This window comes from Saccopteryx leptura, chromosome 5 (assembly GCF_036850995.1).
Source record: "Saccopteryx leptura isolate mSacLep1 chromosome 5, mSacLep1_pri_phased_curated, whole genome shotgun sequence".
NCBI classification, from domain to species: Eukaryota; Metazoa; Chordata; class Mammalia; order Chiroptera; family Emballonuridae; genus Saccopteryx; species Saccopteryx leptura.
The window spans coordinates 152,481,912-152,500,171 of NC_089507.1; the positions used below are offsets into that span (position 1 = coordinate 152,481,912).

General features: G+C 43.1%; 1 protein-coding gene across 1 annotated transcript in view; it reads right to left on the reverse strand.

The window, feature by feature from the left end:
- NBAS (NBAS subunit of NRZ tethering complex) overlaps window positions 1-18,260 on the reverse strand; it is a 358,469-nt gene that overhangs the window by 15,553 nt on the left and 324,656 nt on the right. The window contains exons 49-50 of the mRNA XM_066386144.1: window positions 16,725-16,864; window positions 11,430-11,574 (exon numbers count right to left, since the gene is read on the reverse strand). Of these exons, the coding sequence (XP_066242241.1) occupies window positions 11,430-11,574; window positions 16,725-16,864 (285 nt within the window). The remainder of the gene's footprint in view (window positions 1-11,429; window positions 11,575-16,724; window positions 16,865-18,260) is intronic.

The window sequence follows — 18,260 nt, forward strand, 5'->3', positions numbered from 1 at the left end:
TATAGTTCCTTCTTTCTTAACACTCATATTTGCTTATACAACAAGCAATCAATAACTGGGTATTTCTCAGCAATTTATGATATTAGACTAAGCCTATCAATTTGCCTGACCTTAGTTTTGATGAAAATTTTACTGCAATACTCGGTGTATCCTTTGAGTAGGCATCATGGGGAGAAAGCCCATAGTCAGGCAGGACATCCAGGAATGGAGGGCTTCATTGCATGTGAGCTACTGACTACTTCTGATCTCTCAGCTAACAGTTACTGGCTAAATCCTGACTCTGGGTTTAAATACTACATTGTGTTCACTGGGTACTTTGCCTTGTACTACAGGAGGGCAGTTTATTAAGGAGATTTATAAAGGTATTTGGGAACTACAAAAATGTTCTAAGTAAAAAAGGGAACCACAAAACATGTCACATGGCACTTCCCCAGCTCAGACCAGTCTGGCCACCAGGACACAGAACCACACAACAGACCTTGAATGAGGAGGAGCAGGTGGGCTGGACCCAGAGCAGAGCACACTTCATGGTCGTACCTAGAGCCTGGTCCCTGTGGCTAACGGTTGTCAGGGAAGCAGGACAAATCCACCAACAGTCTGTCTGTCCTCACACTGGTCCAGTGGTCTCTAGTAACCCAAGGTGTTGCAGATCTACCATGGGAGTGTGGGGCACAAGATGTGCAGGGTTCCACCTCATCTGAGTTCAAAAACCAAGTTCCTGATGTTGCCAAGCTCACAAGAGAGTACAACCATGCTGAGATTTGGAAGCCAAGGTCAGCGGTGCTTGCTCCTGAGCTGGTCAGCCAACTCCCACGTGCCTGCCACTCAGCATCTGTGACGAGCTCATGCTGTGCCTCAGCGAAGTCACAGACCTTCAGGGTCAGTCAGATATAAAGTTCCCTTGGAACTTTATATCTACAAATGCCGAGAACCGGTTCTATGCCAACTTCTTATTCTATACAACCCCCACATGAGAGAATGTTCAATATATTGCCATAGATACAAGCTAAGAAAAAGGGACATGTGACCTGTGGGAAACAATGACTTTATCCTTCTAATAATATTTTCCATCAACAAAACCATTGTGGCCATAGTAAACAAGTACTGTCAGCAACAGGGGTATTCATAGAAAGGCAGTCTAAACAGTCATGAAGAAAAGTCTCTAAACCCAGGAACTTAGCAGGGCAGGGGTCCCCAAACTACGGCCCGCGGGCCACATGCAGCCCCCTGAGGCCATTTATCCGGCCCCTGCTGCACTTCTGGAAGGGGCACTTCTTTCATTGGTGGTCGGTGAGAGGAGCATAATTCCCATTGAAATACTGGTCAGTTTGTTGATTTAAATTTACTTGTTCTTTATTTTAAATATTGTATTTGTTCCCGTTTTGTTTTTTACTTTAAAATAAGATATGTGCAGTGTGAATAGGGATTTGTTCATAGTTTTTTTTATAGTCCGGCCCTCCAACGGTCTGAGAGACAATGAACTGGCCCCCTGTGTAAAAAGTTTGGGGACCCCTGTAGCAGGGGGTGAGAGGTGGGGAGGAGGTCCCTGTCACAGAAAATGAAAAACGCACCTCCTAAACTAGGCAGCAGGGCAACCAAAGGTATTCGATTAAAAAAAAAATAGAGAGACAAGATAGTGATGGAGTAGGTGGACGTACCAACTTCCACCTGCCAGAACCAAAGTGGATTACAAACTAATTTTAAGAACCATCATCTGGAAAAACCAACTTTGGACTAAACTAAGAGAACTCTTCAACCAAGGAACACTGAAGAAGCCACACCGAGACTGGTAGGAAAAGCGGAAACGCGGAGAGGGCTGCCCAGCTCCCCCGAGCGAACGGCAGCCGGGAGAGACTCGCATGGCGGGAAGTGAGTTTAGCAGAGAGGGGAGGGTCCTGAGTCCCAGGAACAAAGCCCCAGCCTGCAGCCCCAGAGCCTAGAAGAGGCGTATGGACAGTATTTAGCTGGAAAGAGGACAGGATACTGTTTGTGAGAAAGAGTCTGATTTCTCAGACCCAGGATTCTTCTTAAAGGGGCAGTGCAGAAAACCTCTCTCACAACCACTCACTCGGGGCTCTGGGGGATGGGGAGAGAGGAGAGGACCAGAGTAGCAGGAAGAAAGTGTAATCTAGGAGGCACAGGGAGAAACATTTTGGGAGACAGCCACCCTAACCCCTGGGCTGAGTCACTCCCCAAATCTAAAGTGAATATTTCCCCTGGAAACAGCAATACCAGTAAAGGGAAGCAGGACACCAGCTAAACAAGCTCTCCCGCGGCACTCAGAGCAGAGCTGCTTAGAAGGAGGGAGCTTTCGGGACTACAGTAGTGAGTGTTAGGGTCTGAGCTGCAGCACCCCCACCCACATGGCTGAGGGCTCGCCCGAGGGTGGGTGGTGGCGGGACACGGAAGCGTGGTTCTGTCAGCAAGGGCGGAAGCCGGCTGGCTACCACTGAGGCCCAGGTGTGAGCTTGGTCTTGCTTGGCTGGGGAGGAAGGGACGTGCAAAAGTGGTCAAGCCCAGCTGCGGGCCGCCTGCAATCCAGCCTGTGGGGGAAGGGCAGGAGCCCCGGAAGGGGTGGAGACCAGCCCTTGAGCAAGGGCACAGGAGCACAGCCCTGCCCTGCCCGCGGAGCCCAGGCTTTTTGCCTGACTGGGAGCCAGCTCCTTCCGCAGGAGTGGAGCCAAAAGCCCAGAATAGGCAGAGTCCTCCTACTGAGCGTGGGCATGGCACGGCCTGTGTAGCTAAGGCTTGCAGCCGTCCCATGAGCGGGCTCCTCCTGAAAGGGCAGGGGGAAAGCCCAGAGTCAGGTGGAGACCTGCAGCTGAGCAAAGGTGCTCACCCCTGCCCTCAGGGCTGAGCATAATGCCACTTGCGGGGTCGGGGTGAAGGCCAAGGCCACCGAGGCTTGTACACCCAAGCATGTGATCACAGCCACTCTCGTGAAGGAGAGGCAGAAAGCACAGCAACAGTCGCAGTGGGCAGGCACCGGTAACGCCTATACCCGAACGCCCTCGGCAGCAATAGCAGAGGGGGTGGCGGGCCTGCAGACAGACCACACCTAGGGAACACAGGCCACACCCAGTGGACTCCAGTGGCCAAAATCTTCTTTTACAAAGACAAAATGAGAAAGCAGAGAAATGCAACACAAATGAATCAAGGGAAATGCCCAGAAAAGGACCTGAGTGAATCGGATATAACCAAATTACCAGATGCAATTTAAAATAACGATTGTTAGGATGCTCAAAGATATTAGAACAACAATAGATGGCCATTACAAACACCTAAATAAAGATAGCAAATATGAAAAAGGACATTGAAATAATAAAAAAGAATCAGTCAGAAATGACAAATATAATATCAGAAATAAAGAACACAATGGAAGGAATTAAAAGCAGGATGGATGAAGCTGAGAAGCGAATCAGTGAGTTAGAGGACAAGATAAATAAAGGCATGGAAGCAGAGCAGAAAAAAGAAAAGAGACTCAAAAAGTCTGAGGAAACTCTAAGAGCTCTGTGACAACATGAAGAGAAATAACATCTGCATCATAGGGGTTCCTGAAGAAGAAGAGAAAGAACAAGGGATAGAGATTTTGTTCAAACATATCATTGCAGAAAATTTCCCTCAATTAAGGAAGAAAAATGTCTCACAAGTTCCAGAAGCACAGAGAACTCCATTAAAGAGAAACCCAAAGAAATCTATACCAAGACATATCATAATTAAAATACCAAAGCTAAGTGATGAAGAGAAAATATTAAAAGCTGCTAGAGAAAAAAAGACTATTACCTACAAAGGAGCCCCCATAAGGATGACTTCCGACTTCTCAACAGAAACACTTGAGGCCAGAAGGGAATGGCAAGAAATATTCAAAGTAATGCAGAACAAGAGCCTACAACCAAGACTACTGTATCCAGCAAGGCTATTGTTTAAAATTGAAGGAGAAATGAAAAGCTTTCCAGACAAAAAAAAACTCAAGGAATTCATTACAACCAAACCAAGGCTGCAAGAAATGCTAAGGGGCCTGTTGTAAACAGATCAAAGGAGAAAAAATATAGCAAAAGAGGAATACAGTTTTAAAAAATAAAATGGCAATAAACAATTACATATCAATAGTAACCTTAAATGTAAATGGATTAAATGATCCAGTCAAAAGATATAGGGTAGCTGCATGGATAAGAAAACAGGAACCATATATATGCTGTCTACAAAAGACACACCTTAAAAGAAAAGACGCACATAGACTGAAGATAAAAGGATGAAAAAAAATATTACACGCAAATAGAAATGAAAAAAAAACTGGGGAAGCAATACTTATATCACACAAAATGGACTTTAAAACAAAGGCTATAGTAAGAGATAAAGAAGGTCACTACATAATGATAAAGGGAGCAATCCAACAGGAAGATATAACCATTATAAATATCTACGCACCTAATATAGGAGCACCTAAATATATAAAGCAGACTTTAATGGATTTAAAGGATGAGATCAATAGCAATACTATAATAGTAGGGGATTTCAATACCCCACTAACATCACTAGATAGATCCTCAAGAAAGAATAATAACAAAGAAACAGCAGACTTAAAGGACACACTGGATCAGCTGGGTTTAATAGATATCTTCAGAACCTTTCACCCTAAAGCAGCAGAATATAAAATTCTTTTCAAGTGCTCATGGTATATTCTCTAGGATAGACCACATGTAAGGCACACAAGTGGTCTCAACAAATTTAAGAAGATTGAAATCATATCGAGCACTTTTTTTGGATGAAACTAGAAATCAACCACAACATTAAAACTGAAAAATAGTCAAACGTGGAAACTAAATAGCATGTTATTAAATAACGAATGGGTTAACAATGAGATCAAAGAAGAAATTAAAAAATTCCTAGAAACGAACGATAATGAATATACATCAACTGAAAATTTATGGAACACAGCAAAAGCAGTCCTGAGAGGGAAGTTCATAGCATTACAGGAATATCTCGAGAAGCTAGAAAAAGCTCAAATAAACAACTTGACTCTGCATCTAAAAGAACTAGATAAAGAAAAGTAAGTAAAGCCCAAATGTAGTAGAGGAAGGAAATAATAAAGATCAGAGCAAAAATAAATGACATAGAGGCTAAAGAAACAATACAGAGGATCAATGAAACAAGGAGTTGATTCCTTGAAAAGGTAAACAAGATCGATGAACCTTTAACCAGACTCACCAAGAAAAAAAGAGAGTACTCAAATAAATAAAATTAGAAATGAGAGTGGAGAAATAACAACTGACACAACAGAAATACAAAATATTGTAAGAAAATATTATGAAGAACCATACACCAAAAAACTAGACAACCTAGATGAAATGGACAAATTCCTTGAAACATACAATCTTCCAAAAACCAATCTGGAAGAATCAGAAAACCTAAACAGACCGATTACAACAAATGAGATCGAAACAGTTATCTAAAAACTCCCAACAAAGAAAAGTTTGGGGCCTGATGGCTTCACAAGTGAATTCTACCAAATATTCAAAGAACTAACTCCTATCCTTCTCAAGCTATTTCAAAAAATTCAAGAGGAAGGAAGACTTCAAAGCTTCTTTTATGAGGCGAGTATAATTCTGATTCCAAAACCAAGCAAAGACAACACAAAGATAGAAAATTATAGGCCAATATCCCTGATGAATTTAGATGCTAAAATCCTCAACAAAATATTAGCAAACCAGATCCAGCAATATATGAAAAAAATCATACACCAGGATCAAGTGGGATTTATTCTTGGGAGGCAAGGCTGGTACAATATTTGCAAATCAATCAATATGATTCATCACATATACAAGAGGGAGGAGAAAAACCACGATAATTTCAATAGATGCAGAAAAAGCATTTGATAAAATCTAGCACCCATTCATGATCAAAACTCTCAGCAAAGTGGGAATACAGGGAACATACCTCAACATGATAAAGGCCAACTATGACAAACCCATAGCCAACATCATACTCAATGGGCAAAAATTAAAAGCAATCCCTTTAAGATCAGGAACAAGGCAGGGGAGCCCCCTTTCACTATTCTTATTCAACATAGTTCTGGAAGTCCTAGCCACAGCAATCAGACAAGAAAAAGAAATAAAAGGTATCCAAATGTGAAAAGAAGAAGTAAAACTATCATTATTTGCAGATGATATGATATTGTATATAGAAAACCCTAAAGTCTCAGTCAAAAAAATACTAGATCTGATTAACAATGAACTGTCAGAAAGAGAAATTAAGGAAGCAATCCCCTTTACCATTGCAACCAAAAAAATAAAGTACCTAGGAATAAATTTAACCAGGGAGATTAAAGACTTGTACTTGGAAAATTATAAAACATTGATAAAAGAAATCAGGGAAGATACAAACAAGTGGAAGCATATACCGTGCTCATGGTTAGGAAGAATAAACATCATTAAAATGTCTATATTACCCAAAGCAATTTATAAATCCAAAGCAGTACCGATTAAAATATCAATGACTTACTTCACAGATATAGAATACATATTCCAAAAATTTATATGGAACCAAAAGAGAACACGAATAGCCTCAGCAATCTTGAAAAGGAAGAATAAAGTGGGAGGTATCACACTTCCAGATATCAAGTTATACTACAAGGCCATTGTACTCAAAACAGCCTGGTATTGGCATAAGAACAGGCATATAGATCAATGGAACAGAACAGAGAACCCAAAAATAAACCCACAGCTCTATGGACAACTGATATTCGACAAAGGAGGTAAGAGCATACAATGGAGTAAAGACAGCCTCTTTAATAAATGGTGTAGGGAAAATTGGACAGCTACCTGCAAAAAAATGAAGCTAGACCACCAACTTACACCATTCACAAACATAAACTCAAAATGGATAAAAGACTTAAATATAAGCCGTGAAACCATAAGCATCTTGGAAGAAAACATAGGCAGTAAGCTCTCCGACATCTCTCACAGCAATATATTTGCCGATTTATCTCCACGGGCAAGTGAAATAAAAGACAGGATAAACAAATGGGACTATATCAAACTAAAAAGCTTCTGCACAGCTAAAGACAATAAGAACAGAATAAAAAGACAAACTACACAATGGGAGAATATATTTGACAATACATCTGATAAGGGGTTAATAACTAAAATTTATACAGAACTTGTAAAACTCAATAACAGGAAGACAAACAATCCAATCAAAAAATGGGCAAAAGAAATGAATAGACACTTCTCCAAAGAGGACATACAGATGGCCAATAGGCAGATGAAAAAATGCTCAACATCACTAATCATTAGAGAAATGCAAATTAAAACCACAATGAGATATCACCTCACACCAGTCAGAATGGCGCTCATCAACAAAACAACACAGAATAAGTGCTGGCGAGGATGTGGAGAAAAGGGAACCCTCCTGCACTGCTGGTGGGAATGCAGACTGGTGCAGCCACTGTGGAAAACAGTATGGAGATTCCTCAAGAAATTAAAAATCGAACTGCCTTTTGACCCAGCTATACCACTTTTAGGAATATACCCCAAGAACACCATAGCACTGTTTGAAATGAAGAAATGCACCCCCATGTTTATGGCAGCATTGTTCACAATAGCGAGGATCTGGAAACAGCCCAAGTGTCCGTCAGAGGACGAGTGGATTATAAAGTCTTGGTACATATATACTATGGAATACTACTCAGCCATAAGAAATGATGACATGGGATCATTTACAACAACATGGATGAACCTTGATAACATTATACTGAGCGAAATAAGTAAATCAGAAAAAACTGAGAACTATATGATCCCATACATAAGTGGGACATAAAAATGAGACTCAGAGACATGGACAAGACTGTGGGGTTACGGAGTGCGAGGGAGGAGAGGGAGGGGGTTGTGGGAGGGGAGGGGCACAAAGAAAACCAGTTAGAAGGTGACTGAAGACAATTGGACTTTGGGTGAGGGGAATGCAGCATAATCAAATGTCAAAATAACCTAGAGATGTTTTCTCTGAACATATGTACCCTGATTTATCAATGTCACCCCATTAAAATTAATTAAAAAAAATAGTGAACCATGGCTAATTTTACCACCATAGTGATATTAAATATTATGAAACCCTGAATCAGAATGAAATTTTCATATGTGGTAAAGTTACTAACACATTTCTATTTTGCAATAATAATGTTCCTTCCTTTGTAACCATTTTAATTCCCGTTGGAGCACATTTAGTGATCCATAAAAACAGCACAGATTTGCAAAGCCCCTTCATCGTGGCATCCTAAAAAAAAATATCCATAAATGTACCCAATTAAAAGACAGAAACTGAGGCAGTGTAAGAAAAATGAAGGGAAGTCATTGTGGCACCAGACTAATTTGATTATAATTATTTTTCATCTTATCACACTAGACAAGTGATACTGTATTTTTCACTCCATAAGACGTACTTTTTTCCACCCAAAAGTGGAGGGGAAATGCCCGTACATCTTACGGAGCGAAAAATATATTTTATTAAATATTTTAACATACCCTTAGGTTCAGAGTTTTTTTTTCTTTCTTATTTTCCTCCTTAAAACCCTAGGTGTGTCTTATGGTCAGGTGTGTCTTATGGAGCAAAAAATACGGTAATGACCAACTTCAAAATGGGGTGCAATCCCATACCTTTCTCCTTGCCCCGGGAGACTGAGAACTTGGGAAAGGCAGGGAGTTCTACACTCTGCATGAAGTGGGAACCAGCCTCAACTCATTCTCCTCTCGGACGGAGACCTTGCAGGACAGGACGACCGTGCCCCCTGAGACCACCCAGCCCGACGCCTTGTTTCAGAGACCACAGAGCGGAGGTCTGGAGGGTGCTTTTCTCACGGTTACAGGCCACCCAGTTGTGGCTCCATCTGGAACAGAGCGGTACAATTACACACACTGCTAGGGCTCCTTCTGCTGTACCGTGTCTGCTGACCCCTGCCCTTTAGGGGCTCCTGGTCCCGATGAAGAGAGGCAAGCAACCCCTTTCCACGGTGCGGTGTGAGGTGTCCCAACAATGTGCACTCACGGCACTGAGCTCACCTTAACACACTGAGGAATCCTGACCGGAGGGTTCTGAGATCAAACTGGAGCACCTCCAATAAACTGAAGGGATCCTCTGTCTGTTAAAGTAGCTCTGCCTGGCTAGAGAACCGTATTAGGGAGCTAGAGAACCACTAACTCCTTTTACTAAAAAATAGAAAGCATATGTATATGTTCTTCAATAAAAAGAAGAACATATCTTTCTCTCTATGTCCTGGGAGGTTTCCATAACCTTTGAATGTAAAGCTAACAGGTGAGATGCTGTTACGGACCCCCGGATACATCCACCACCCACCCCAGGTGGGAAAGGCCAGTGCATATGATGCTGCTGAGCCCTGACCATGCAGCTGGCGTGTGGCAGGGTCCGTGTTCTCACCCACTTACACTCCTTACCCTGGAACCAACTGCAGCAAAGCCAAACCAATGCTGGTGTTTATAAAACAAACACGCTTCTCTGGGCAACGATACAGACCAGACGCCCTTGTGTCTAAAACACCTGACAATCCAGACCCTGGACTCAACAGCACATTCTTGAAGAAAGTGTCATAGAAAATGGGAAAAAATTGACAAGAACACTAGTACAACCATGTAAAACAGACATTTGATACGCATACCCCCCAGGGTAGTAAGAATGGCTGGCTTGGAAGCATTTGATTCCCAAGCATTTAAGCACACAAACTCAGCTTGAGGGCAGGGCCCGGCACTTCCCGGCTGAGGTACATGAAGCAGGACCCTGGCCATCAGAGCCCATTTCATCAACAGCCAGGTGGAGATCAAGGACGCTCCTTACAGGTGGGCTCCTTACATGGAGGTGAAAGCCCGAGAGGGCTAGCAAATATGAGTTCTTGCCATCGCCACCAGCTTGCTTGTTCTATGGTAACAACAGGTCCTAAAGTAATGTTGTTTTTTTAACCTAGATCCAACAGAGCTGATACTGGGCAATGCTAGATCTCAGCTTATTCAAGGACTATTTGAAGCCTGTGTAGTTTTCGTCTTACCCACCCTGGTGGGGGTAATGCACTGTGCCGAGGCCCCCTGCCACGGGGGGAGCAGAGAGGATGCAGCCCTGGTTCCCTCCTGCATGTGCTCACAAAATAGCAGCACTGATCCCAGCTGAGTAAGGAGCTGATAGCAGCACACCGCATACCGCAGTGAAGGGAAGTCATCTCTGTGTGGGCACTTTAGACATTCTACAGAGAACTCTGTCGTTCTGGTGGCTGAACTACCTCTTTGAATAAATAAAATATTTTAAAATTCACTCAAAATACACGTAGCCAGTCCCTCATTCAGGAAACAATTCATTAAATCTGCATTCAGAATGAGAATATGGTCTGACCAGGCAGTGGCACAGTGGATAGAGCATTGGACTGGGACGCAGAGGACCTAGGTTCGAAACCCTGAGGTCTCCGGCTTGAGCGCAGGCTCAGCTAGTTTGAGTGCAGGGTCACTGGCTTGAGCAAGGGGTCACTCGGTCTGCTGTGGTCCCCTGGTCAAGGCACATATAAGAGAGCAATCAATGAACTAAGGTGCCGCAACAAAGAATTGATGCTTCTCATCTCTCTCCCTTCCTGTCTGTTTGTCCCTATCTGTCCCACTCTCTGTCTCTCTCTCTCTCTCTCACACACACACACACAGAATGAGAATATGTTCCTTGAGTGATTCCAGTGAAGATTGAGAGCACTATATTTACAATTTTATTTCCAAGTGTATTTCCTATATAGTAGAAACTCAAAAACCAGTTAATTAATCTAATGCCATTATCTAAATGCTCAAACTGAAGACAGGTGAACTGCTCATTGTATTGCTAAGGTCAGATCCACAGTAGGGGGTTGTAGTTAATATGTGATTATTTTAGAATGTGCAAACATACATATACATTTGTATGTAAATAAATACCCCTGGGACAGTCAAGTTATGGGATCCAATAGAGAACTAAGGTCAACATGGAGGTGGACTGAATGTTTCAGCATGTTCATACAGAATAAATAGTGAGGTTATGCTATCTCACCACAGTGATGTCAAAAAGCATGTAAAAACCAGAGTGGCTGGTTACCTGCTCAGAGGAGAACTCAAGCTTACTTCTACGTTACCAGTTACCAACCACCTGGTTCAGACAGTGGAATGCCAGCTGCCCTGACCTCTTGGAACATAAACTCCGCTGAGACACAAAAGGGTACCCAAAGGAGCTGAAGACGGGGTCCCACGCTGGGACTGTGAAGAAAAGCCCCCACAGCAGCCTCCCAGCATTGTCTGTCATCATCTGGTCTGTTACCAACTGGCCCTCTACCTTCTGATGACCAGGGCTAAATGCTCTGCACCTACAGTCACAGGCACTCTTAAGTCTGGGTAGGAGAAGGGCACGCGGAAGCCACTCACCTCTGCAGGGAGCATCTGCTTGGTGTTATATAAAGAGCGGCAGATTTTCAAAACTTCATTCCCCAGTCCTTCCTTATTATCCTCTGTGCCTCTGGTCAGCATCACCGTAGCGAGTCTAACCCAAGGATTCTTCGTTACGCTGCTTCTAAGGGAGAAAATGCAAGGCACTGGAAATGAATAAAGCTGTAACAATTGTGATAAGAAATTTTAAAATAGAAAAGATTTCCACTTTTCAAAGTTGAATGCTTTTGACAAATTGCAATCATAATCCAGATGACATGGCCCTTCAAGTCTACCCTGTCAAAGAGAGAGCAGCTCGCGGAGGAAGAAGCGCTTACTGTGGCATGACAGGCACCCAGCAGCCTGCAGGCGGCGGGCAGACGCTGGGGGCACAGGCTGCTCCGAAGCCCCCAACACACGAGCTCGCTTCTGACTCCCTGACTTAGCCCTGTACCCACTCTGAGCCAGGTCAGATGGTCCTGGGGAAGCCACCCAATCTTTCTGGGCTTTGGTGTTTCTCATTATAAAAAGGCGATTTAGCGTGTGCCCTGCAGGGTTGCTCTGTCTAATGAATGATGTTCGCACTGAAGTGTCATTTTTAATGTAGACCCATCCTACAATTTACTACCTGATTCTGGCTTTTCTTAATCATTATGATGGTGATAATGACTGATGATGACTTTGATTGTGGGGTTGGGCAGGGCTGATGACAGTACGGGCAGGGCACGGCCAAGGCCAGCCGGGGACACGCACTGAGGAAGCCACACATCAGCAGGAAGGAGCTACAGTTTTTAGCTTCATATGGTTCTCTCATTTCTAAAACATAAAAACGTATAGTTTCCCGTTTGTTTCCCTTCTCGGCTGCCCCAACCCCAGATTTCATAAAATACATGCTTTACATTTCAAGGGACAAATTAAAGGTACATTCTGGCCCTGGCTAGGTGGTTCAGTGGATAGACCGCTGTTCCGGCACGCTGAGGTGACAGGTTCGATCCCAGTCAAGGCACATAAGAGAAGCAACCAATGAGTGCAGAGCTAAGTGGGACAATGAGTTGATGCTTCTCTCTCTCCCTCCCCACCTACCACTCTCAAAGCAATGGAAAAAACAATTTTTTTGAAAAAAGATACATTCATTTTATGGCCCCAGAAACAGGATCCTGATTTTACATATAACATTTGAAACTAATTTTACCATCAATTAAGTATCTGCTGTCTCGTTAGCAAAGCTCTAGATTCTAGACACTAAACACCTGAAGACGGTCCTTTCCTGGAAAAAATTTTAGTCCTCGACCGAGAAAAACGTCAAGAGCAACAATGACAAGAGGGGTGAAACGATGACAAGAGGACTCACAACACCAGCCTTTGTGTCTCAGCTCAGACGAACGATCTGTGAGGACAAGCAGTGCTGCTCCTTTCAAAGTACAAACAAAGGTCTGGGAGTGTCTGATGAGTGGGGAGTCTCCCTCCCTCGCGGACTAGCCCCCTGCTTGCCCCTCTCCAAGTCGGGGTTCAGCCCCCAGGGTTTTCTCTGGCAGGTGCCGCACCGCGGAGGAGCCCTAGTCCGCCAGCCCAACACGCCCCGTGGGGCAATGTGGCTCAGACAACCGTTACCAATGTATTTCCTGCCAGCCAGCTGGGATGACCTGGGCGGAAACTGTGCCTTTTCCATGAGTACAAAGCTGTGACACTTCCCACAAGGGACTAACACTAAACACCTGAAGTCGGCACTAGTAAGTTAGCAGTCGTGGGTTGAGCAAATGTCTCCATTTTTAACTGTTGCCGGCAGCCTTCAGGGTCTGCACGCCACCCTCTGCCTCCAGCTTCTCCCTCTCTGCCCAGCCCTCTGTGGCTGGGTGACTCTGGAAGTACGGAAGTCATACTAATTGTCTGGAATCAAAAGCTCCAAAAAGTACTTCTGAGGACCTGTTTTTAAAGTTCCTCGTCACACGTTCCCCCGTGGGAAAACACCAATTTGAGGCGGAGAAGCAGCAGAAACAGACCGCTCTGACCTCTGGTTCTGTCTTAGACAGAGGGCACGTGCTGGGCAGAGAGCTAAGGAGATGGTAATGCTAATTCTGAGATTTCGTGAAAGAGTGTTGTCAAACATAGGTTAGCAATTTACAAATTTTGTTTCATATGTGACTACAAAAAATACATCGTTAAAAATTAAGATTTTATTTTTTGGTCTACAAATACATTAAATGTTTTACATGCAATAAATGTTTTAAGTGAGGCTGATTTTGCTTCTTGTGGATGAGTGATTTAAAATGATCACTGTTCTGTCTGACCAGGTGGTAGCACAATGGATAAAGTGTTGGACATGAATGTGGAGGACCTAGGTTTGAAACCCCAAGGTTGCCGGCTTGAGCACGGGCTCATCTGGTTTGAGCGTGGGTTCACCAGCTTGAGAGCAAGGTCACTTGGCTTGAGCATGGGATCATAGACATGAACCCATAGTCACGGGCTTGAGCCCTAAGGTCACAGGCTTGAAGCCCAAGGTCTCTGGCTTGTGCCCAAGGTCACTGGCTTGAGCAAGGGGTATTCACTCTGCTGTAGCCCCCCAGTGAAGGCACATATGAGAAAGCAATCAATGAACAACTAAAGTGCTGCAAGGAAATATTGATGCTTCTCATCTCTCTTCCTACCTGTTTGTCCCTATCTGTCCCTCTCTCTAATTCTCTGTCTGTCACAAATAAAATAAAAAAATAAAATAAAATAATCACTGTTCTAAAGGTAAAAGGAACTGTGAAACCACAGTGCACTAATTTGCCAGAGGTATCAAATTTTGAATTTAAAAAATTCTCTATTACTGACTGGCTTATTCCACTTAATGTAATAATCTCCAAGACCATCCATTCTGTAGCAAAAGGTAAGATTTCCTTCCTTTTTAAAGCTGCATAGTATCCTGTTGTATAAATGGACCATGATCTCACTTATATGTAGAATCTAGTGAAAAATAAACTGATGAACAAGATAGAAACAGAGGCACAGACACACGGGGCAGATGGACAGCTGTCAGAGGGGGCGTGGTGAGGGGACTGAATGAAAGAAGGTGAAGGGATTAGTCAAAAAACTTATACACAGAACACACAGACATAGTCAGGGGGGGGTCGGGGCTGGGTGGAGGTGGGCAAGGGCGGTGGGGAGTCGGGACAGAAAGAGACGTCGTTCGGGGCGCAGTGGCAGCTGGAGGCTTCTTGAGTTGGGCACTTGAAATGTGTTCATGTCTATGATCCTGCGCTCAAGCCAGTGACCGAACACGTTATTGGAACCAATGTCATTCCAATAATTCAATTAAAAAAATTCCACACTATCAAAAAATTATTGTAAGTGAGAGATCCATTTGGAAGTATGAAGAAATCTGCACTCCGTGATGGTTTTCTATAAAAGTAGAGCAAGGCTGACAATATGATTAGCGGGTCCCACATCTCCTTCACATTATCCTCACCTGGGACTCGTTCAGAAGCTGATTCCCGGGCTCCAGTACAAACCCGATTCTGCAGGTCAAGCCTGGGCCTGTTAAGGCACCTGCAGGTCCCAAGGCAGCTCCGCCGAGACCGCTGGAGACCACATGGGAGTGCGTTCCAATGCATTGTCACAGGACAGCCGAAGGCCTTGTGACGTGGGAACCTGTCCCGTACAGCTCCGAGGGTGAGCTGAGAGCCTGCTCTCAGAGCTCCGTGTTGGCACGCTGTGTCTAACATGAATGACAGAAGTGGCAGAGATCTAAGGATGTTTCCCACAGGGATGTAAATTACAACACAGGGAAGAGAGCTGATCATATTGTAACAACCCTGTAAGGTGTCAGGAGGGTACTTGAAATAGTGGGGGGAGGGAGGTCACTTAGTAAAGTAGTGGCTGTCTAATCACTATCTGTAGGTCTGAAACTGATACAGAATAACACTGCATGTAAACTGTAATTGACACTCTTTAGAAACTGCTAACAGTCTCATCCCTGGCCAAAGTAAAGAGTCTTTCCCAGATGTTCTTTACGGTCCTGAACTGCACACAGAATGAATCTTCAGGAAAACCTCCTCCTTCCCTTCTGGGGTGTGCAGATGTGCCACGGCCTGCATCTCATGCCGACAAGGAGCAGCAGTTCACGGCAGACGGCATACGTGCTCGAAAAGACCCTGGCCATGTCCGCCACGGGAATCTGCGGCCACTCCACAGGGCTCTGAGTGGCAGCTGCAGGCTCAGCATGACGTGCAGGAACCACGTGGGCTGTGCCAGGAGCCAGTGACTGGTTAGAACGTTGCCTCCTCTCTTATTAGTCATGTGATGCCTGAAATTATAGGACCTCTGAGCTCTACTGTCCTTTATCCACAAAGTGAGGTAACATCACCTTGCTGTGTGGATAATATAAATAAGTTGTACATAGCATTGTGTATCCTCAATAAATGGGAATTATCAGTTTATTCCATATAAATCTTGAGTTAGTGTTGTAAGCCAAGTTAAAAGAGTCAAAAGATTTACTGGTAAGAAAACTGAAACAAAATTATTTTGTTGATTTTTTAAGTTGATTTTTATTGCGGTGACACTGGTTAACGTAATTATATATACAGGTTCAGGTGCCCAATTCTACACCGCACCTCTGGACTCCATACTGTGCATGTTCACCTAGCTGAGCCAAGTCTTTGTTCACCACAATTTACCCCTTGTACTGCCTCCACCTCCCAGCAATCACCACATCATCAATCAGATGTTATAATCAAGCATCGTCAGATACTTTTGAATAAAATATTTGGGTTTCCCTAGACAAAATGGAAATTGCTATTTAAAAAAAAAATTTTTTTTTTAATTTCTTTTAAAGACTAATATTAATTTAATCTATTTCTTTCATTGGCTCTATTTTATTATTGAGAGGCAGGGAGGCAGAGAAACAGACTCCCACATGCACCCTGACTGGGACCCACCTGGCAGGCCCCCTCCCGGGTGATGCTCTGCCCATTTGGGGCCTTGCTCTGTTGTTTGGCAACCGAGCTACTTTAGTGCCAGAGGCAAGGCCATGGTGCCAGCCACAGCGCCTAGGGCCAACTTGCTCAAACCATTCGAGCCATGGCTGTGGGAGAAGAAACGAAAGGGGGACAGGGAGAGAAGGGGAGGGGGAAGGGTTGAGAAGCAGATGGTCACTTCTGCCATGTGCCCTGATCAGGAATCGAACCTGGGATTTCCACACGTCAGGCCGACACTCTGTTGCTAAGACTACCAGCCAGGGCCTCATTGGCTCTTTTGAAAGTACTGAATTTTTAAAACTAAGAAACCAAAGAATCTTAATTTCATGTGACTACTTACATACACTCATGACTCACAGGTGGCCACGCCTGCAGGAGCAGGACCAGGTGCTGGAACTCTGCCTCCTGGTGGCTGGACTCTAGAAGCTCCGTGAAGAGTGCATAACGCCTCTCCTCGCTGTCCACATCGGTCACGTCCACCTGCAAGGTGAAACACACACTGGAGACTGGTGGCAAAGCCTAATGCAGTGGTTTTCAAACTTTTTGAAGTCAGGGAACATTTAAAATTTTACAAATAATGGTAGGCGTACTATATACAAATTTCTGAGAAATATGTTATAATAATTAAGTCAAATATTAAAGAAAAAAATATAAAGTCCAAGCGTGCTTTTATGGTAAACGAAATAAATATAACAAAATTAAATTTATTCTGATATTAAAAAACTTTTATGTTATAGTTTTTGAGTTATGCTTTTTAGAATTCATAAAAAAGAGGGCTTAAAAAAAAACATTATCTTTTTATATATATAGATACATTCTTAGTAAGATTTAGTAAATTCGGCAGGTCCCAGCGTGAATGTGTTAAGTTTTTTCATTCTTGTGTTTATGAGAAACATGAGCCTGATGTGTCCCAGCGATTTCTTCAATGTTTGGGCATATATTTGAAAGACAAACTCTCATTTCCTCGTCAATACATTGAAGAATTCCTCTCTTTTTACTCTTAATTGTGTTGAGGGTAGAAAATCCTAATTCACATATAAATTGGATGTTGAAAATTGTAGTAAAATGTTCAAAGCTTTTTTAGATATTGCCACATATTCTTCTTTTATAGAAATCCAAAAGGCTTCAAGAGAATTCCTTATGTTTAATCATTACTCCACGATCAGTGGATACAGCTGCCAGTTTTTCTTCTGTTCATGTTAAACCAAAATCACTTGAAGCTTCCATGAATGGGTTTCTAATCCAGTTGTATTGTTCAGTGTTAAGTGATGGAAAATGCTATAAATTAAATTCTGCCCGTCAGCCTTCAAGTCCTATTTTATTTACACTTAACTTTTGCTCACTTCCAGAATTGGATTCTTCAATATCACGCTTCTTTATGAGAAATCTATCCATTTTATTTGGGTGTATTTATCTAAAAATAATATAATGTGTTAATAATAAATATAATAATGATGTGTTAACAAAAAGAGCAGTATTTCTGTAATGAAATGGTATAATAGAGTAACTATATTTATTTTTATATCTGGGCACATGCCGTGAACCAGCACAGCTAGTAATTCCAGGTCCCCAGTGGGAACCGTGTGGAATTAAGAAAATAAGCGGAATTAAGAAAATACGGGTCGGGAGGGCCCTGTAATTGCTGCTGGCAAGAACAAAGCGTGCCCCAAAACTGCATCTTGCTTTATTTATAGGGCAAAGTTAGGCCATTAGCAAATCAATGGTCTCTGATCACATTTCCAAGGCAACCCAAGAATTTTACCAAGTGCAGAAAACCCCCACCATACATGTCATCTTAACTTGACACCAAACAAAGGATAGAAAAACTTGCCTCCAGTCTTTCCTGTGAATATGGTGGGTAGTGTAAACAATCCAG